The following is a 22321-nucleotide window of genomic DNA, read 5'->3' as shown; positions in this document are numbered from 1 at the left end:
ACTTTCTGGTTCCCTAACTTTCCCTGAACTCTACATGCTGATCTATCTAAACTTTCTCTCTTTTGACTTATGATTTCTAACAAAATACTCTTGTAGTATGTGGACAAAACTACTATCTACTCCCAGTTGGGGTTAGAGGTGAACTGTTCATGAGGCTGACTGGATTTCTCAAGGAAAGAACTTTAAATCCTCTTCTACTCAACAGAATTTTCTTTTCTGCCTCTTTATCCTCCAAATATAACTTAACAACATTGTAAATTAATGCAAATTTAGGCTATGGTTCTTAATTGCCATTAAATTTGGATCCAATCCACTCCCAATCTTCTGGAGTCACTCTATATTGATCCAGAAACCACGGGGCTAATTTCCGGACATACTGGACAAAATCTTTTAACTGCCTCCCTTTTACTTTTATCTCCTTGTAACCCTAGGACTGTTCTAAGTAGCATTCCTGCAACCTGATCTTCATCTGAGATGAATACCGGAATATTACCCATCTTATTTATACCAAACAAATGCAATTATCAGGGGAAAAATAACAACAATGACAAAAAATAATACTAGGAAAAGACCAATACCTATTCCTATTAAAATACAAATTAGAAGAACTGAAATATAATTTCCCTCTCACCCTTAGAGTATCTCATATACTCACCACCGAGGGGATCTCAGTAGCATTGGGACTCTGCATGACCAGCACACAGCGTCGGGGGTTCTCGGAAGAGAACCGAGGGGGTTCACCAAAAAGAACCGAGGGGGTTCATGGAAGAACTGGAGAAGTCAGGGGTTCTCCAAAAAGAACCGAGGGGGGTTCATAGAAGAACCAATAAAAGAACTGGAGGCTGGTCCCTGTTTGGGTGCCACTTGTTGGGGACAGCTACAGAGTCGCAAGAAAGAAAGACTGGAACATTATCAAAGCAAGGATAATGAACGTTTATTGTAAGCAGCACACCAGATTTAAAGCTCTTCTCGAGAGACACAATCTATCCTCCCCAGAATGTGAACAGGGGAGTTAACCCATCCCCAGGATTTCTTGGAACTATTTATGCAGCCTTGAACTGAGATTACTATGTTTTGGCGTACTCAGCAGGAATGGTATGCCACAAACACTTGGGAAGAGGAACTCCATTCCATGAAGTCATGAAAGGTTCACTGCAGGGAATGACTGAACAATTTGTGATATAGGACGGTTGATGGAATATTATTGTGCTATAAGAAAAGATGAACAGGATAATTTCAGAAAAAACTGAAAGACCCACATGAACTGATGCCAGATGAAATAAGCAGAACCACGAAAACATGATCAACTGTGAAAGATTTGCCTCTTCTCAGCAATTTGGCATTCAATGAATTTCATCTTATTTAAACTGGATTGAAAATGTATGGGCACTGGAAATTAATACTAAACAAGTTTGGACTCGTGTAAACACTGTCTCAAGGCCCATTGGTATGGGATTCTCTTCTATTGTAGGAGATGAATGCCGTGCCTTCATTATGGGCAGGACAGAGTTGAATAGACAAGAGAGCTTCAGTTCTCAACCAATGCCTTTCGGGACATTGGGAGGGCAGATCTTTTCAAGCATCAAGTAGGAATGTTTCTGACTTTGGGCTTCAATAAAAAAGATTGAAGAGGACAATCTTATTTCAGGTATTGAAAGAAAAAAAAAAAGACTTGGAAGACATGAAGAGGAACTGGCAGTTTCTATCATGTTCCTAGCCCAGCTTGCTACACTTTTTAAAGATTTCAGTAAGTTCTTTCTTGGGTGAGTTCAGGAAGAAGCTCTTTGTTGAGCAGAATTACCTCTCCCAATGGTAGCAGCTCTCTTTCTGGTAGCAAAGACCTAGAAATTGAGGGGGTGCCCATCAATTGGGGAATGTCTAAACAAATCACGGTATTATTTGCTTTTCATGGAACACTACTACGTCATAAGAAATGATGATCAGGATAATTAAAAGAAATTTGGAATAAACTATGAGGGATAATGAACAGTGAAATGAGTAGAACCAAGGGAACATCATATATAGCTACAGAATTAATATTGGAAGAATAAATTATGAATGTTGCCTTCAGAGATTGACCACAAAGGTAGTAACACAAAAGACTTAATTTGTATGAGCATGCTGGTCTCTCCAAGGATACCTTCTGTGATGTGACAGGGTGAGGAGGGTCTGGGACATTTGTGGATAAATTTTATTAATAAATAAATACTTTAAAAAAATCTTTGGACTATAATCTAGAGTAGACTTGGAAAAATAAGCTCTTGGGATGATAAAGTGTAGTTTTATGATGAAAAATTGTATTGAAATCTTACCAATTAAGGCCAAATTGTACAAAGCAAGTGATTTCATACAAAGGACATATTGCATATTAAAAGGATTTTTTTTTGATCTGTGAAAAGTTATAAAGTTGATTGTATAAGTTAATACATTGAACTATTTTACCTTGTCCCAGTTAATTGGCTAAAAGAGAGAACCTTAGAAGAACTGGGAGTTTCCCTTCAATCTAGTTTTTGAGGCGGGAAACTTCCCGCCTGATTTGTAAGTTTCATTTCCTTAGAATTCCACCTCCCTCGATCCCCACCTCCTGCCTGCCTCTTCCCCCACTCTTTATCCCACGCCACCTCTTCCTGGACCTTCTCTTTAGCTCTGAGACCGCTGAGGAGAGAGCCACCGAGAGTTCGGGCGCTTCGGGATGGAGAAGGCTCCAGCCACCCGGCGCAGGAGTTCGGGCCAAGGTTCTGCCAAGAAGTCTACAGCACGGACCCCGGCTCCCCGTCTCCCCTCTCAGGCTGTCCCCGATCTTACAGACGCGGTCCCAGGGAATGTCCCTCACTCCAAAAGGACGGAATCTCTGCGAGAAAAGAAACCCCTAGATTTCCAGGAGAAGCTCCCCGCCAGAGCCCCCGGAACTCTGCCAGCTAAGAAGCTCCCCGCCAGAGCCTCCGGAACTCCGCCAGCTAAGAAGCTCCCCGCCAGAGCCCCCGGAACACTGCCAGCTAAGAAGGAGCCTCCCCACCCAGAGGACGGAGGTACGCAGAGGGACAAGAGACCGGATCTCGGGGAGGATCGCCCTTCTGGAGCCTTGACAGCTGTATCCTACGAGCCGGAAATTTTGCCCAAGGAAAAGAGGGGTCCAGCGGGACGGGAGAACTCGGTTAGGAGGAGGCTACAGCGTGTGGTGGAGAAACTGAGGCTGCGGCGTCAAGAGAGGTCCGAAGCTTGCGGGCTGGTGAACAAGGTTTTGGACCACTTGCAACGGCAGCTGCCCCTCCGCGACCCAGCCTTCAAAGGCATCGTGGCGCTGGGGACAGGCAGCTACTACGAGCAAGTGAAGGTGAGTTGACTACGTGTGTCCACTCCCACCTCCCCGTCTCTGCTGTGCGAAGGATAATAGCTGGCTTCTCTAAAGGTGTAACGTTGGCAGAATGCTTCCTTTGTGGGATCTTTAAGCTTTACCTCCGTTACCTCTGCTTCTCTGCAGGCCCCTTGCCACCAACATTTCACACTCATCTCCCTCGCCTCCTTGGCGAGGTAGCCTCTCATTTCTCTCCTGGGAATCCGAGAAAGAAAGCTGGATTTGGAACGGAAAGGGTTGCATCCCTGTGGGGTTTTCCTTAATGGACTTCCCTGACCAGCAGGGTCCCACAAGGGAAGGGGCTCACCTTTGTGATGGGACCCGAGGAGAGGTAGGAACCGAGAACCAGGGTGGAAATGAAAGACACGGACAAGTCAGTGGTTGGATAGGGCAGGCAATCCCTATGATACTCCCTTTGGTAGGAGAGTATGAGAACAAAGGAACACGAGGCGGAGGAGGAGATTAAGGTAGGAAATGCAGGCCGAGATGGTTACAGCCTGGGGAAGGAGAAGGTCCAGAGGAGAGAGACAGTCATTGAGGAGCCCAGTGGAGCTCCATGGAAGGGAGAAAGGCCAAGAGGAAGTTCATGGGTTTGCCTCTGAATTTATTCCTGTCCTGCTTGGCGGGACTCCCAAGCACGTAGTAACCACAGCACAAAGTGTAGACAATTAAGATTGGGTGGCAAGGTAGACCTTTGGGCGTGTAGATTGCAAACCCTGGTGCTTTCCCGGGTAATTGAGTCCGAGCATGTTAATGAGTTTGTCTTAGCCAAGGGCCGCCTGGCCAGTTCAAGGTTACATTCACAAGCCTCATTGGTATAACCTTATGCTTGGAGACACAGTCGCCATACAGTCATTTATATTTCATAGATGTGAATATGCTTGGGATGCTACACATCCCCACCTGTTGAGCGTGTCTTCTAAGCTTTGTAGGCTTAGGTTTTCTCAGATGTGAAATGCAATTATATAACATTAAAATGCCTACATTTCATTGGAATCTGCCCTGAAACAGTTTGGGAGAGTAGGTTACCCCACTCTACAATTAGGGAAACCGAGGTCCCCAAAGGTTAAGCGGAGTGCTTGGTCAAGGGACAGGGGTGGAATTCAAATATTTCCTTCTTCCTTGACCCCCTCTCCCCCCCAACTCCCACCTTCCGTTTTAGTATGAATACTGTGTATTGGTTTCAAGGCAGAAGAGTGGTAAGGGCTAGGCAGTGGGGTTTAAGTGACTTGCCCAGGGTCACACAGGTGGGAAGTGTCTGAGGTCAGATTTGAACCCAAGACCTCCCATCTCTAGGACTGGTTCTCAATCCACTGAGGGTTAAGTGACTTGTCCAAGGTCTCCCAACTAAGGTCATATGTGAACTTACAAAGTTGAATCTAACTTGCAGCATTTTATCCACTGTGCCACCTACCTTCCCCAAAATATTTCTGATAATTGACATCTATATAGCACTTCAAAATGCAAAAATGTAGGAGAGAAAGCAGAAAACTATAATAAAACTTCAGTGTAGACTAAAAGAAATAGGATTATATTTTGTTATTAGTTTTGTCCTGATCTGTGATTTCATTAGTGGAGAAATTGCAGTTTGACAAACTGCTGTCCAACTTAGAGTTTGAGGGAGTTAGTTACCTGGGACCACTGAAAGGTGAAGGAGCTTTTCTGGTCATCCAGCTATTGATCCTGGGGAGCAGGATTCAAAGCCGGGTCTCCCCTGACTCCTAGGCTTGCAGTTTTCCCACTGCATTGGAGGAGAGATTGGAATGAATCCTTCCTGCTCGAAGCTTTATGATCTTAAGCCTTGAGGGTGGTAGTATGGAGCTGGGAGGGTGGGGATGGAACGGTGGCATGTTACTTCTGGAGCCAATGATACTTCTGTTGCCACCCTCCTTGGGTGCAGAGTTACCTTGACTCATACTTAGAAGTGGAAGAATTAATTACAAAAGAACAATGAACTTGACACAGATTATAGGTTGGACTGCCCCTACCAATTTGCCCATCATCAAAATGATAGCAGTAACAGAATTGTGAAGCCTTAGGACAAAAGGGAGCAATTCCCCCATACTTTTTGAAGTCCTACTTGTAAACTTTAACTTTTTGGCACTTTTAATTTAATTTATTTTATTTTAAAATTAAATTATTAAAAATTTTTTTTTGGATTTTAGAAGTGATTTTAATACTCCCATCTGCTCTCACTATTAGGACAATCAGATTGGATTCACAGAACATTGACAAGCCTAGGACTCCTCTATTTTGTTCTTTCATTGGTATCTGTAGCTTAGGGTAGAGGAGAATTGGTGGAGGGGATGCAAAATCTGGAAAACTACGTAATTCAGGAATTAGAGAACATAATCACTTATCTCATACGTCAGCCACTCTTAGAGGGCTTTCTGAATGAAGAGAATTGTTCTTCTCTCATTTCTTTTCCCCCAAAGTCTCCTCTTTCTCAGCTAAGGAGAAAAGAAACAAGCATGTCATTTGGGGGAAGACCATTTAAGTCAGGTCTATAATGAGCATCAGGACCCAGATGAAAGGTACCCCTTTAAGTATCAGAGTGAACTTGCAGTCCAAAAGATCTGAATTCCCATCCTCCATCAGATTGTTGTTTGACCTTCATTTTTTTGAATTAATTTATTTAGTCAATTTAGAACATTATTCTTTGGTTACAAGAATCATATTCTATCCCTCCCTCCCCTCCACCCACCCTTCCCATAGCTGACACACAATTCCACTGGGTATTACTTGTGTCCTTGTTCAGAACCTATTTTCATGTTGCTGATGTTTGCACTGGGATGTTCATTTAGTCTACATCCCCAGTCATATCCCATGTAATCAAGCAGTTGTTTTTCCTCTGTGTTTCTACTCTCACAGTTTTTCCTCTGAATGTGGATAGTGTCCTTTCTTGTAAATCCTTCCGAGTTGTTCAGGATCACTGCATTGCCACTAATGGAGAAGTCCATTACGTTTGATTATACCACAGTGTATTAGTCTCTGTGTACAATGTTCTCCTGGTTCTGCTCCTCTCGCTCTGCATCAATTCCTGGAGGTCATGCCAATTCACATAGAATTCCTCCACTTTATTATTCCTTTTAGCACAATAGAATTCTATCACCAACACATACCACACTTTGTTCAGCCATTCCCCAATTGAAGGGCATCCCCTCATCTTCCAATTTTTTTTTAAAAAGTGCCAAAGTTTTTGGCACTTTTTAAACACTAATTTGTGTTGGTAGGAAACCTAATGCCTTACTTTTTTGTTTGCTTTGTTTGTTTAAATTAAAACTTTTACTTTCTATCCTGGAATCAGTACTGTGTATTGCAGAAGATGGTAAGGGCTAGGCAATGGGGGGTTAAGTGACTTGTCCAGGATCACACAGCTAGGTAGTATCTGAATTCAGATTTGTGCCCTGGAACTCCAATCTCTGGGCCAGGCTTTCAATCCACTGAGCCACCTTGCTACCCCCTAATGCTTTACTTCTTTACAAAACCCAACTAAGACTATCAAGGTTATGTGGACAACTTCCCCTAAATCATAAGGGATTTTGCAGGATAATTTTGCATTTCCTATCAGACAGTATTTTATTTTGTGAAAATAAAACTGAAACTATGTGTTAATTTTGCTAAATAAAACTGAGAGTTGTAACTATAGTAGTTTAACTAAATTACTATTGAGTTCCAACAATGGTAAAGTATTGTGAACTGAGGAAGGTTCATTTTTTCATTCAATTATCCAAAAAACATTTCTGGGATGTCTTAAGATGTATAAGGCACTTTGGATTTACAGACTTAAGGAATAAAAATGTTTAGTAATCAGAAAGTGTGTATGGGGACAGTTCTTTTTTATGTAATTTTTTTATGGCAATAACAGATTTCCACTTAGGTTTTCCAAAGTCATATGATCCACATTATCTCCCTCTCTTCTTTCCTCCCCTTTTCTGGAGCTGATAAACAATTCAATCTGGGTTATAAATGTATTATCACACAAAACATATTTCCATATTATTCATTTTTGTTTTAGAATGAAAATCCCAAAACATATATCCAAATAAAAAAGTGATAAATCATATGTTTCCCCCTGCATTTCTACTCCCAACAGATCTTTCTCTGGAGGTGAAGAGCATTCTTTGTCATAAGTCCTTCAGAATTTTCCTGGATCATTGTATTGCTGTTAGTAGCAAAGTCTATCATATTTGATCGTTCTACAATATTGCTGTTACTGTGTACAATGTTCTCCTGGTTCTCTGCATCAGTCCACGAAGGTCTTTCGGGTTCTTTTTTAAGTCATCCTGTTCATCATTTCTTATAGCAAAACAGTCTTCCATCACCATCATATACTGCAATTAGTTTAGCCATTGTTCAATTGAGGGACATCCCTTCAGTTTCCAATTCTCTGCCACCACAAAAAGAGGAGCTCTAAATATTTTTGTACAAATAGGTTTTAGGACATTTCTGAGAAGAAACATGGTGAGAGATTCTGCAGAAGAAAACTTGTAAATCCCAAACAGGATCTGCTTTCATAAATTTAGAACTGGGAAAGACTTTAGAGCTCATGTGATCCAATCTCTCCTTTTTTTGTTTAATTTTAAAAAAAAAACAACCCAAACCAAAACGTCACGAGTTCCAGAGAGGTTAAATGATTTGTACAAAAATCACAGAATTAAGTGTCTGAAGTGGGATCTGAATTTAGGTCCTCTGAACAACAAAAATGTTGATGTTAAAAAGACAAAGAGAGAGAGAGTATAATATTAAGAGAATAAATTACACACATATCATGATGGCATCAAAATTGATACTCCCTTTGCTGATTTTTTCTCTTGTGTTCAATAATTTTAATAGTTCTTTAAATGTAAATGAAAATCTAGGTGAAATTATCTGATGCCAGTTTATTTAGGGACAGACAACCTGTAGGTTGAATATTGAACATGATTTGATATCCTTTCCTGTTTCTTGTGGACTCATCTCTTGGGAGTATGACTAACATAACATGAAGCTTAAATATAAAATAAATATAGAGATTGATAACATGTCTTTCTAGACTTATAAAAAAGAGTCAGTGAGATATGGTGGAGAGTGAACTGACCCTGTAGTTAAAAGCCTCTAGTTCAAGTACCCTTTGACATATATTGACTATAAATAGCAGAGCAATTTCTAAACTGCATTGGTAGAATGAATATCCTACAAATTACATATTGGGGTGAAAATAATATTTTAATTATTAATATTAAAACTTGTACTGCAACTAGATTATTCTTCACTGACAATTTAAAAATATATAATTAAATTTCAATAATTAACTATTTTTTTCTGACACACTGGAAAATCTTAAAACTAGGTTGGGGGGTGCCTAAAATATGAATTGAAAATGAGAAGTCCCAAGACACTTGTCTTTTCAAAAGAGAAGCAAGTCAGAATTTTTGGATATCCATGATAAAGGAACTAATTTGTCCTACTTTGGGGTAGAAATGACTTTTCTTATGTTTTTTTTTCCTCATTTTCCCAATTTGGGAGGACTAGGGAAAGATAAGGAATAAGCATATAGTGTTTACCAGTGCCAGTGCCAGGCACTGTGCCAAATGCTTTGTAAATACTGTGGGTTTTTTGACCCTCTCTTCTCCAAAGTAGGTGCTATTATTATTTCCACTTTACAGTTTGTGATATGGAGGCAGACAGAGTTTAAGTAAGCTACCCAGGGTCACAAAAGTCACACATCTAATAAGAGGAACTGAGGCTAGATTGGAGCTCAGGTTTTCCTGACTCCAGGCGGGACACTGAAACCATTGTGTCACTTAGCTCTAAGCAGCCCATAAATATCAAGAGGAAATATCTTGTCCAATTATTTATCCCACATTACAGGTCTTCGAGCAGGGAGACTAAGTATTTACTGAATGCCTGAAAAACAAATCACATTCAGTAAATGACTTTAAAGCTAGTATCAGAACTGAAAGGGAAATTCATTTTTTTGACTTAAGAGTTCAGTTCATTTTCTAATCTATGTAAGGTTGTCTTTATAATCTCTAAAATATCATCAACAATTCAACATATAAACAGATTAAAGTAACTTTATTTTAATATTTGCTAACAGAAAGGTTTTGATTTTTCTTAAAAGAGACCAAGGCAATGTGTTAAAAGACTGACTTGACCATACATTCATAAAAAATAATGCAATTCAAGGGCTGAATTTCATGGGGAAAAAGTCACTTTAAACTTAAATTATACTCAACAATTATGTTCTATTCATGGAATATTTTTTAAACAAAGCTTATGTTTTGTGATTCTTAAATACACTTTAAAAAAAAACACCAAAATTCTTACATGCATTAACTTGTACAAGGTCCAAAGAATATAACTGGTTTCAGGGGTGGTGATGTTGTTTAAACTCAAGTCCACAATACCCACAAGCCCCAGTTTTAGTCGCTTTGCCCAAGTTTATATACACTTTTGGATGACCCGGGGCTCCTCCTCCACCATCACATGATTATCACTCGACTTTCCACTTTGCTCGTTGGTTGCTCTGCTATCAAATCAATTGCAAAGTTTTCATTTACGTCTTTCTGGCGACCAACAAAGCGAATCCTCCTGTAATCATATTCATCATAAACCTGGCCCGTGTGGGTAATTTTCTCTCCTCGTGTGCGACATCTGCACATCAAAACATCTAGCAGCCACGGGGAGGACCCGGCTGGCCCCGAGGCTGTGGCCTAGAAGGCAGCCGAAGGTCACAAACGCCACCACCATCACCGCAGATGTCGCCATCTTCCCCCGATAAGATTTTAATTTTAGGAATTTTGCAAATTTTCCAGGGAAAATTTAATTTTGGCAACTCAGTAAAACAAACAAAAAAAAATATTGCACATCTCAGTGTAAATTTTTTTTTTTTGCTGTTCCACAGATTTCTGTTCCAAATGAATTTGATGTCATGCTTAAACTAGAAGTTCCCAGAGTTGAACTAGAAGAATATGATGAAAGTGGTGCTTTTTACTTCGTGAAGTTTAAAAGAAATCCAAAAGGAAACCCTCTGATTAAATTTTTGGATAATGAAATATTATCAGCTTCTAAACTGCTTTCTAAATTTAGGAAAATCATTAAGGCAGAAGTAAGCCATATTAAAGGTAAGAAGTTAATATTCTCTATTCTTAAAGATCTGTTTGTATAGATTATATTGGCTCTTTGCCTTTTATTGTGATTACAGAATTATAAATACATAAATTATAAAATATAAGATTATAGAACACAAACACTTAAATATTAACTCATTAATCTTCACAGATTGCCTGGGAATATTACAAAAATGGATTGGTTATGTGGTTGTTTTTCTTTTTATATTTCTTTTCTTTTTTTTAAACCCTTACCTTAGAATCAATACTGTGTACAGAGTATTGATTCCAAGGCAGAAGAGCGGTAAGGGCTAGGCAGTGGGAGTTTAAGTGAATTACTTAGGGTTGCACAGCTAGCAAGTTTCTGAGTCTAAGAGTGTAACCCAGGACCTCCTGTCTCTGGGCCTGGCTCTCAATCCTCTGAGCCATTCAGCTGTACCCTCTTTTTATATTTCTACAGGAAATTGGTTGGATATATTTCTCAATGTCTTCAGCATTGGTTTATTATTATTTTTTTCTTCCTTAAGAGCCTTTAGCATGTTTATGAGGCCTCTCCTATTCTGATTTCATAATTCCTCAACTTCCTTTTCTAGCCATTAGCCACATACCAGCACAGTCACATCCTGGGCCTCCTTTTCTCACAGAATTTCATTCCCTCTGAGATCTTGAAGTTGGAAATTCTATTCTCTGACCGTATTCATTTGTCTTTCTGCTCTTACCCTCCCAATCATACTAAACCCATTTGTCCAAAAAAAAAAAAAGTGCAGAGTTTTCTGCTCTCCCAGTTCTCTGTTCTGGCTTCATTTCTGTTTGTCATTTTAATGTTTTCTTAACCACAACCATAGATCTCTTTTTTCTCAGGTTTTTTTTGCCATTCTTGGTCTACTAACCTTCAAACAAGTATATTCTGTCCATTTAGTTTCTCTGTTCCTTCTCTAAGGCTGCCAGTGTGACTGGAGAAAAGTCACAACAATCAGATTGAATTTCATCAACTATGAATTGATGCTGCCTTATCTTGTCTTCCTCTGTGACAGTCCTGTCTATTTTCCTGGCAGTGATCATTTCAAACCTTTTTCTCTATACTACCCCCAAACATATCTCAGCTTTTCATATTTACATCTGATAACTTGGCTTCCTACTTCACTGAAAAGAATGAGACTTTCTGATGGGAATTTCCCAAACTCCCTACACTGAGAACTTCCTAGCAACATTGTCCACTCTTTCTTCCTTGCCTTCCATTATAGGGTAGAAAAGGCCTCCTCTGATCTCTCTGAGTATATTTGATCCTATGCTAGCAATTATCTGTCTTTTTTGAATCTTTTTTCTCATTCCCTTTTTCATATTCTGCCCATTTGTCTATAAACATGCTCAGGTCTCCCAAATATTTTTAAAAATTATTTATTTTTAATGTTAGTTTTTAAAAAATTTTTGAGTTCAGAATTCCCTTCCTTCTACTTCACCTTAATCCACTGAGAAGGCAAGAAATATATCAATTATACATGTGAAAGCAAGCAAAACAATATATTAGCTATATTTTTAAAATATCAGGAAAAATAAAGTGAAAAAAATTATGCTTCATCCTGTATTCATACTCCATTAATTCTATCTCTGGAAGTGAATTTTTCATCATGTGTCTTTTGGAATTGTCATGAATCACTATATTGATCAGAATAGCAAAACCTTACACAGTTAATCATTGTACAATAATGCTGTTATGATACAGAAATAGAAATAAATGAGAAATCCAAAAGGAAACTCTCTGACCAGTTTTCTAGATAATGAAATATTATCAGCTTCTAAACGGTTTAATTTAGGAAAATCATTAAGACAGAAATAAACCACATCATGTACAATGTACATGGATCCCTTGGTTCTTGTCACTTCGTTTTGCATCAGTTTAAATAAGTCTTCCCAGGTTTTTCTGAACCCATCCCCTTTGTCATTTATTATAGCCCAACAGTATTCCATTATAATTATATACCTCAATTTGTTCTGCCATTCTACAATTGATGGTTATCCCCTCAATTTCAAATGTTTGGCCACCACAAAAGGAGCTGTTATAAATATTTTTGTACATTTAAGTCCTTTTCCTTCTTCTTTGATTTGTTTGGAATACAGACCTAGTAGTGGTGTTGCTGTGTCAAAGAGAATGCACAATTTTATAGCCCTTTGGGCAAAGTTTCAATTTGTTTTTCAAAATGGTTGGAACAATTCACAACTCTACTAACAGGGCATTATTGTCCCATTTTCTCCGAGTCCCCTCCAACATTTATCTTTTCTGTTTTTTGTCATGTTAGCCAATATGATAAATATGAGGTAGTGCGTCAGAGTTGTTTTAATTTGCATTTCTATTAATAGACGAAGTTAAAAGTAAAGCTGAAAGAGCTCCTGTTAATAGTCATGGGCTTGGGTTTACTACAGTCATGGAAATCTATGAGTTCTTCTATGATTGGAGATGTGGTGAATTGAAAACCTATTTGTATTGGATATGGCATTTAAGACATACAAGGATTAAACTTGTGATTTAACTATGGCAAAGTTATGTAATTATTTTACTAATGTCTTATGAGAAAGTCATAAAGGTTATGAGGTTGACTTGAAATTAATCTAAGGGGGTTCAATTCCTCCCTTTCTTAAATTAAGATTTGATAAATACTGGTTGTTCAAATGTATGCTATGGAGGGGACATCCGTAAAGTCATTCAATGTTAGTTGTTAATTCTACACTAAGTACTTCTCGTTTGGATGCAAATGCTTCTCAGATAATAAATACTATTAGGATAACAGCCGTTAATGAAATAAATGATCCAGTTGATGATAGAACATTTCATATAGTGTAAGCATCTGGATAATCTGAGTATCGTCGTGGTATGCCATAATTAACTATTAATCAATAGTGATTTCGTTTCATATGACCACTAGATAGCTTTGATTTCTTCTTCTGAAAACTGAAACACATCCTTTGACACTTTATCAGTTGATAAGGTCTCTCATATATTAAAAAAAAAAAAACCCAGTCCATCTAGCTATTCTCCTGTCTCTTTCCCTTGTCATACCTTCTCTTTGAGAAGTCAAATCAGCAAGCATTTATTAAGTTCTCTACGTGCCAAGCCCTGTGCTAAGCACTGGGGATACAACGAAAGGCAAAAGACATTCCTTGTTCTCTAACAGCTCACAGTCCAGTGGAGGAGACAACATGCTAACAGTTGTATAAATGGAGATTTTGAGCCTTTAGACTTCATCCCCCAGAAGTCCCTTAGAATTTCCAAAAATTCCCTTTTCCAGCATTGGGATTATATTTAAGTGGCTGTAACTCCTCCCTTCCTCTCTTGGATCTGCAACTAGGCTGAAGTTAGGCAGTTCTTTTGTTTTAGTTATTATTAATAAAACTTTATACATATAATATTTAGTTATCGATTATTAATGAAAAAACCCATACAGTTATCTACAAACACATACATATGTGTGTGTATGTATATATAGTATAAATTGGAAATAATTTTAGAGAAAACACTAAGATTAAAGAGGACTAGGAAAGGCTCATTGTAGAAGCCAGGACTTTTATTAGAAACTTTTCCTGTGTCTGGGTAGGGGAAGGGGAACCTGAGGATGACTAGAAAGTCTGCAACCCAGACTTCCCAGAATGACTGCCTCCCTCCCTCTAGTTTCGAACTGGCAGGAAGGGGGTGAAGTGGAGAGGTGGGGGGTGGGGTGGAGGGGAGAGGGGGGTGTAGTATGTATGGAAGGGAGGGGTCAATGTCCTGACTAAGTCCACTCTGGGGAAGTCATGAACCATCCTAAAAGGTCCAGGCCTTATCCACAGAATGGGGAGAAGAACAAAGACGTTAAGGGGAGGGAGAAAGTGAGAGAAGTTGTCTGTAGGAGATTTCCTGTTTAGATGCCTGTCTGAATGGGAGGCATTTCAACAGCAGAACCCTGAAGTTTTCAGAAAACTGAATAATGATAAAAAAAAAATTGAGAAACTATAGTAACTTCTTCCACACTAGAACTGCACAGCAGTTCAGACAGAGGAAACCTGAGGGCAATAGAAAATGGGGGTTTTCCTGCAAAGGGAGCACCCATGTGTCTTAGAAGCCCTAGGGAGCATCAATGAGCTGTTACACAATGACTAGAGGGCCAGGACAATGCTGACCAGTGCTCAGACCAATACATTCATACCGAACATCCCAGGCTCAGTCTGTACTGAGATACCAGATTAAAACCCTGAAATTCCAGTGCTCTGAATATCAAAGATCCAGTGGGTATAAATATTTTTGTATGCATCTTTTTTCTTATTATCTCTTTGGGGTACAAACCCAGCAGTGGTATGGCTGGGTCAAATGGCAGGCATTCTTTTAGTGCCCTTTGGGCATAGTTCCAAATTGCCCTCCAGAATGGTTGGACCAATTCACAACTCCATCAGCAGTGTATTAGGGTCCAAATTTTGCCACATCCCCTCCAAAATGTATCACTTTCTTTTGCTGCCATATTAGCCAGTCTGCTAGGTACCTCAGAGTTGTTTTAATTTGCATTTCTCTAATCAGAAAGAACTTAGAACACTTTTTCATGTGCTTATTGAGAGTTTTGATTTCATTGTGTGAAAACTGCCTATTCATGTCCTTTGACTATTTGTTGACTGGGGAATGGTTTGATTTTTTGTAAATTTGACTTGGTTTCTTATATATTTGGGAAATTAAACCTTTGCCAGATAGTTTTGTTATAAAAATGTTCTTCCAGTTTATTACTTTCCTTCAAATTTTGGTTGCATTGGTTTTGTTTGTACAAAACCTTTTAAATTTGATATAATCAAAGTCATTCATTTTACATTTTGCAGTGTTCTCTAGCTCTTGCTTGGTCTTAAATTCCTTCCTTTCCCTGAGATCTGACAAGTATACTCTTCTATGTTCACCTAATTTACTTATTATTTCACTCTTTATATTTAAGTCATTTACCTATTTTGAATTTATCTTGGTACAGGGTGTAAGCTATTGATCTAAACCTAATTTTTCCCATACTGTTTGCCAATTTTCCCAGCAGTTTATGTCAAATAGTGAGTTCTTGTCCCCAAAGCTGGGGCTAATAACTTTTTGTTCATTCTGGTTACTGGTACCATATTCACCCAGTCTCCCATGTCTGATGAAACTTTGGCATTAAATCTTTGATGTTTCCATTGCCTTTATACTTTATACTTCTTATAGCTAATTGGTTACTAAATTTTAGCAATTCTGTCTCCACATTATTTTTCACACTACCTCTTTTCTCCCTCTACCACCATACTAGTAAAGGGCCTAATTACTACTTGCCTAGAACACCAAAAAAACTTCCCAAGAATATTTCCTATTTTCATTCTTTTCCTTTTTCAAAATTATTTGTTACCTCTTGTACCATGTATTCCCCTCCATCCTACTTTCCCCATTTGTTCCTTCTCTTTCCTTTCATTTTGTCTTTCCTCACAAGTATTTACTTCTAACCACTACCTCTCTCTAAATTACTCTCCCTTCTATTAGCCTCCCTCTTTTTGTATTCCCCTTCTACTCCTTTATAGGATAAGCTAGATTTCTATATCCAACTGAGTATCTTTTCCTTTTTTTAATCTGTTCTTCATATTACTGCCAGACGAATTTTTATTATTAGTCTAGATCCTGTCATTCTTCAGTTTAAAACCCTTCTTCCTAGCAAATAAAGTTCAAATAAAGACATATAATATGGCTCAAGATAAAGAAATTAAAGGGTTCAAAAGAATGTAGACTACTCAGAAACACTATATTTATGCATCATGGCTACTTTATTCCAGAAGAATAAAGAAGTTCTACATATGGTAGACACTGAACGAGATCATACTGATTTTCATGTTACCTCCAGAAATGGGTAGTACAATTTATCCATGTTTGCCTGATCTCTGTGACTCTTATCCCTGTTTTCCCTTAAGTATAGGTGTGTGTGTGTGTGTGTGTGTGTGTGTGTGTGTATAGGTACAAATCAAACACACTAAAGGCCTTCTTCACTGTCTCTTGACATCACAAAGATTCCAGTGGTGCACCCCGAATGTCTTTTGGTTTTACCTCTTACTTTGTGATCAGCCCATCTTCTTTTTTTGATCATACTTTTTCTGGGATGCCATTCTTTACTCCAGATATTTCTCTGTTGTTATGTTGCCTAACATAAGTACTTCTCCATTAATCTCTGAGTGATGCTTATTTTAAAAATGTTCACAGACTATAGTATTCTATGAGTTACAACCATTCAATACTGTCAGTAGAATATTAGTATTAAAAAGACTGATTTTTGTTACTGGGAGTTTGGGGTCATTAATGGAACTTTTCAATTTCCCTTTCTATCATAGATGGTTTTCCTTTTCTCTTGAAAAGAAAAAATAATTTTTCAAAAAGGAGAAGTTAAAAAACAACAACTAAGGTTCTTGTCCAGCCACATGATTGCTGTATAAATAAATTTTGTCTTTTTATGTTAAAAAAAGAACTATTTTCCAAATTATGGCATACAGTTAGAAGGACAACCCATAGAACTCCATCCACCAGTGCATATTTTTTCTCATATTTTATCTTTAGAGCCTTATGCTTTGTAATTTTACAACATTCTGAAGTTGTATTCTTGTGGCTTTTTTTTCCCGTTTCCAATGTTGTAGTCATTATATATGTTCTTTGTCTGGCTCTGCTTGCTTCACTTTGAATTGCTTTATATAAATCTTTCCATACTTCTCTGTGTTCAGTGTATTTACTGTTTATTATAAGACAGTAACATTCCATTACATTCATGTACCACATTGTGTTTAGTCATTCCCCAGTCCCCAGTGGGCATCTACTTTGCTTCCAGTTTATTGGATGTAGCTCAGTTTTTATACTTAGCTTATTGCCTCGTGGTTGCCCTCTTCTGCGCTTAGGTCCTGGGATTTCAAGGACCAACTTCCTTCCATGAAGAAGTTGTAAATGGCACTTAAACAATGAAGTCAGGAAGTCAGAGTACATTATCCTGACCAAATCTATTCTGGAAGTGACATTTTAAAGCTATTTCAATAAAGGAGAGATACCAAAAAAATGCAGAAGATCATAGACAATGCTTTTATTCCCATCTCCACCCACCCAAATAGGTTACGGAGGTGAAGTGACATCAGCAACTATCAATGCATATGTCTACTTTTATAGGTCTATAAAATCTTTGGGAAAATGGTCTCTTCACACACTAAAATTATCTTAGATATAAACAAGAAGAGGAGATGAACATTCTTTCATATTCAGTTTTCCACATACCACATCTTTTTGGTCTAATCTTGACTGGTAACTATAGAAAATAATAATCTTTTAAATCTCTAGACTACCTTAAAATTGAAAAGTTTTTATATACATTATTTTATTTGAGCCACAGTGGCCCTGGGAGGCATTCTTATTTTACAGATGAGGAAACTAATACTTGTAAAGGTTCGGTGAGTTACTTAATAGCTATCTATGACCCACTGACCCAGCCATGTTTTTTGATGTCTTGTGGGATCAGAAGCTTCCACTTGCCCAATTCTGCTTTTTAAAGAGTTCTTTAAACCCCATTTGGGTTTTTTAAAATAGTACTTTTAAAAATTAAGTTTATTTATTTAATTAATTTAGAATATTTTTCCATGATTCCATGATTTATGTTCTTTCCCTCCCCTCCTCCCACCCCCTCCCATAAACAATGAGCAATTCCACTGGGTTCTTCCAGGAATTCTTAGGCTTGTGTCCAATTCACAGTTTTCTTTGGCTTTGGTCATAGCTGTTTTCATAGTGTTGTCTTCTTCTGAATTTTGTGTCTTGATTTTTCCTGTTGCCAGATTAGATTTTATGTTCAGGGTCTTTTTGTTGTTGTTGTTGTTGTTTTCTTATTTTTCCAGCCTTTTTCTTGAATTTGAACTTTAAGTTAAAGCTGGGCTCTGCTCTCCTTGGGATCAGGAGGTACTGTCCCAAGCTTTGGGCTTTTTCATTTGCAAAGCTAGTTCTTGGGGTCTGTAAGTTTTCAATGTTTCCAAGATGGTGTGGTCACTGCTTTCCTAGACTGCGCTTTGATCTCTACCCAGGAAGGGTAAATACCCTTCTCAGTCTTAGATCTGTACTAGGGCTGCTTCTTTATTGTGATTGACCATAAGCACGCCTTTCTACCCTGGAACTGTAACCCAGAACAGCATAAAGGTTATGGAGTTGCCAAGCAGTGCTCAGGCCTGTGCCAAGGATCATCTCAGGGTCCCCTTTAATCTTTTTCAGGCTAGCTGTCCAATATTCTTATTGTCTCTGGTCTAAATGCTCCTGAAACTACTATTGCTGTTGCTGTGGCAGCCACTCCTTTTTTTCTTTATATGTTTCTTTTTTTATTTAATTAATCAATTTAGAATATTTTTCCATGGTTATATGATTCATGTTTTTTCCCTCCCCTCTTCCCTCCTCCCTCCTGGAGCTGGTGAGCAATTCTACTGGGTTATACATGTATCATTGTTCAAAACCTATTTGCATATTATTACTATTTGCAGTAGGGTGATCATTTAAAATCAACATCCCAAATCATTTCCCCTTTGAACCATGTGATCAATCATATGTGTTTCTACTCCCACAGTTCTTTCTCTGGACATGGATAGTGTTCTTTCTCATAACTCCCTCAGAATTGTCCTGGATCACTGCATTGCTGCTGGTAGAGAAGTCCCTTACATTCAATTGTGCCACAGTGTATCAGTCTCTGTGTATAATGATTTCCTGGTTCTGCTCCTCTCACTCTGCATCACTTCCTGGAGGTTGTTCCAGTCTCCATGGAACTTCTCCACTTTATTATTCCTTTTAGCACAATAGTATTCCATCACCAACATATACCACAATTTGTTCAGCCATTCCCCAATTGAAGGGCATCCCCTCATTTTCCAATTTTTTGCCACGTGCGGTGGTATTTCAGAGTTGTTTTCATTTGCATTTCTCTAATCAACAGTGATTTGGAGCATTTTAAAATATTACTATAGATGGTTTTGATTTCTTCATGTGAGAACTACTTGTTCATATCCTTTGACCATTTATCAATTGGGGAATGACATACATGCTTTTTTTTTTATTCCAAATTTTACAAAACCAAAAGAAGTGAACATTTCTATATACAAAGAAAAAGAAGATAGTACACAAGTGAAATCACAAATCTCCTATATGTTTGGCTTACTTTTCTTCATATCTACATTATAAAGCCTGTCCAGTAATGTTCCAGTCATTTCCCATGCTCCCAGCATCACAGACAATTAATTAAATCTTTCATATTTTATTTTTCTATTCATTTTCTGGAGGTAACATTCACAATTTATTCTTCCAGGATTAGTTCTGTGACTGTGTATACTCTTCTCCTGCTTCTATTCATTTCACTTGTAGTTTCTTCCAAGTTTTTTTCAAAATCAGTCTATTCATTGTTTCTTATGGCATAGTAGTTTTCCATCTCAATCATATACCACAATTTTTTCAGACAATCCCCAATTGATTCCTTCTACATCGATTTTTCCAAATACTTTATATAGTATTGGTGTTAATTGTTCTTTGAATGTTTGGTAGGATTCACTTGTGAATCCATCTGGCTCTGGGAATTTTTTTTAGGGAATTCATTGATGGTTTGTTCAATTTCTTTTTTTGGAGGATTGGGTTATTCAAGTATTCCATTTTCTCTTCTATCAATTTGGGCAATTTATATTTCTTTACATATTCATCTATTTCCCTTAGATTGTCATATTTATTTGCATATAGTTGGGCAAAATAATTCCTAATAATTGCTTTAACTTCTTCATTGGTTGTGAATTCACTTTTTTCATTTTTAATATTTATAATTTGATTTTTTTCTTTTTGTATACCACATTGACCTATAGTTTATTTTATTGTTTTTTTTTCTCACAAAACATCTTTAGATATATAAATTTAGATCATCATCATTTAGATATATAAATTTCACCTTAAGTACTGCTTTGGCTACATCCTATAAATTTTGGCATGTTATCTCCTCATTGTCATTTTCTTTAATGAAATTATTCATTGTTTCCATAACTTGTTTTATGACCTGCTCATCCTTCAGGATAAGATTATTTTGCTTCCAATTAAATTTTTGTCTTTCTCTGCAAAGAATATAATTTTTGTTGCATTATGGTCTGGAAAGGATGCTTTTAATATTTCTTCTTTTCTACATTTGGATATGATGTTTTTATACCTAGTTATATAGTCAGTTTTTGTGAAGGTACCATGTACTGCTGAGAAAAAGGTATATTACTTTCTATTTCCATTTTGTTTTCTCCAGAGGTCTATCATGGCAAACTTTTCTAAAGTTGTATCTATTTCCTTAACTTCTTTCTTTCTTTTTTATTTATTGGATTTGTCTAGGAGTGAGAGGGACAGATTGAAGTCCCTCACTAATATAGTTTTACCATCTATTTCTTCATGTAACGCATGTAAATTTCTCCTTTAGGAATTTGGGTGCTTTGTCATTTGGCCCAAATATGTTTAGTATTGTTATTGTTTCATTATCTATGATACCTTCTATCAAGTTATAATTTTCTTCCCTTATCTCTTTTAATTAGATCAGTTTTTACTTTTGCTTGATTGAGATCATGAGTGTTACCACTACTTTTTTTACTTTAGCTGATGTGTAATAAATTCTGTTCCAGCCTTTTACCATTACTCTGTGTCTTCCTGTTTTAAATGTATTTCTTGTAGACAGTATATTATGGGGTTCTCATTTTTAATCCTTGAGTGAATCTTCTTAAGAGAGTTTTGAGAAGCAAGGTTAAATTAGGATTGCACAGGAATAATAGGACAGAGAAATTGTGTTTTTTCCCTAGTACAGGGAGTGGCACGTTTGTCAATCATAGCTCCATGTAAGTATATAAGTATAAATGTAAATATAAAATAACTTGTTTTGATATGTGCTATAGCCCCCTTAAGAGAAGGCAAGATCTACAAGGGTAGGTACCATAATTCACTGAACTCTTTCTCTCTGCCAGGGCCTATCATAATGCTCAGCCACTAAATAAATATTGAACTAAATGATATAAACTTTTTATTTTTCTTTTAAATTTTTAAACAGAAATGGACATTATTGTGGAGAGGAAAAAACCCAAGAGCCCAGCGGTAACCCTTCTAATTAGAAAACCTGAAGAGATATCAGTGGATATAGTCCTAGCTTTGGAATTGCGGAGCAGCTGGCCCCCAAGTACACAAGGGGGTCTAACGATCGAAACCTGGCTAGGAAGAAAAGTAAAGATGGAATTTAAATACAGGCCAGTTTACCTCGTACCCAAGTCTGTAAAGGAAGGAAATGGTCTTCAAGGTATTTTGAATATTAAATACTATTAAAATGAGTTCATGCATATATAAATCCTATCTATATTTATAATCTATATCTATCCATCATATATATACACATCCAGCCACAGATATAAAATGCACACATTTTGAAGAGATGATGGTTAATGTGTCTTTATGATGCAATACAAAATAATTCAGACCCAACTGAAAGTGCTTGACTTTTCAAAGCAACTTCCAAGTTATTGAAATGTTGCTTTAAAGGGTTGTATAGACGGAACAGAAATAGTTATAGACTGAGATGTTATAGCCTCATTTCTTATGTCCTTTACTTTATCTTTCCGTATTCTGCATTGGTCAAGACGTCCAGCACTCTAAAGTCTTCTTGTAAATTTTATCTTAGAAGAGTTTTTTCATAGAAGAAGGCCTATCCCCATGCCTTGGTAAGGAAAGCACGGCATAGTCCTGTTGGAGCTTACCAGCCCGATGTGATCCTCGTGCTCTCTATTGCCCTTGGAAAAGTTCTAGGAAGCCATGGTGGGAAGGGGCGGGGTATGGCGCCTATGGATGGAGAATGACTAAGGG

At 37.6% G+C, this 22321-nt stretch overlaps 1 protein-coding gene across 2 annotated transcripts in view; it reads left to right on the top strand.

Annotated features, from left to right (window-relative positions):
* Window positions 1-2554: 2554 nt before the first annotated feature.
* CGAS (cyclic GMP-AMP synthase) overlaps window positions 2555-22321 on the top strand; it is a 39054-nt gene continuing 19287 nt past the window's right edge. The window contains exons 1-3 of one of the 2 annotated variants that reach the window (XM_001373442.4): window positions 2555-3334; window positions 10245-10464; window positions 21519-21761. In XM_001373442.4, the coding sequence (XP_001373479.1) occupies window positions 2693-3334; window positions 10245-10464; window positions 21519-21761 (1105 nt within the window). In that variant the 5' untranslated portion in view covers window positions 2555-2692. The remainder of the gene's footprint in view (window positions 3335-10244; window positions 10465-21518; window positions 21762-22321) is intronic. The other variant, XM_007484196.3, reaches the window with a different exon arrangement.

This window comes from Monodelphis domestica, chromosome 2 (genome assembly GCF_027887165.1).
Source record: "Monodelphis domestica isolate mMonDom1 chromosome 2, mMonDom1.pri, whole genome shotgun sequence".
Lineage (NCBI taxonomy): Eukaryota > Metazoa > Chordata > Mammalia > Didelphimorphia > Didelphidae > Monodelphis > Monodelphis domestica.
This window is presented reverse-complemented; position numbering and strand designations above follow the sequence as displayed.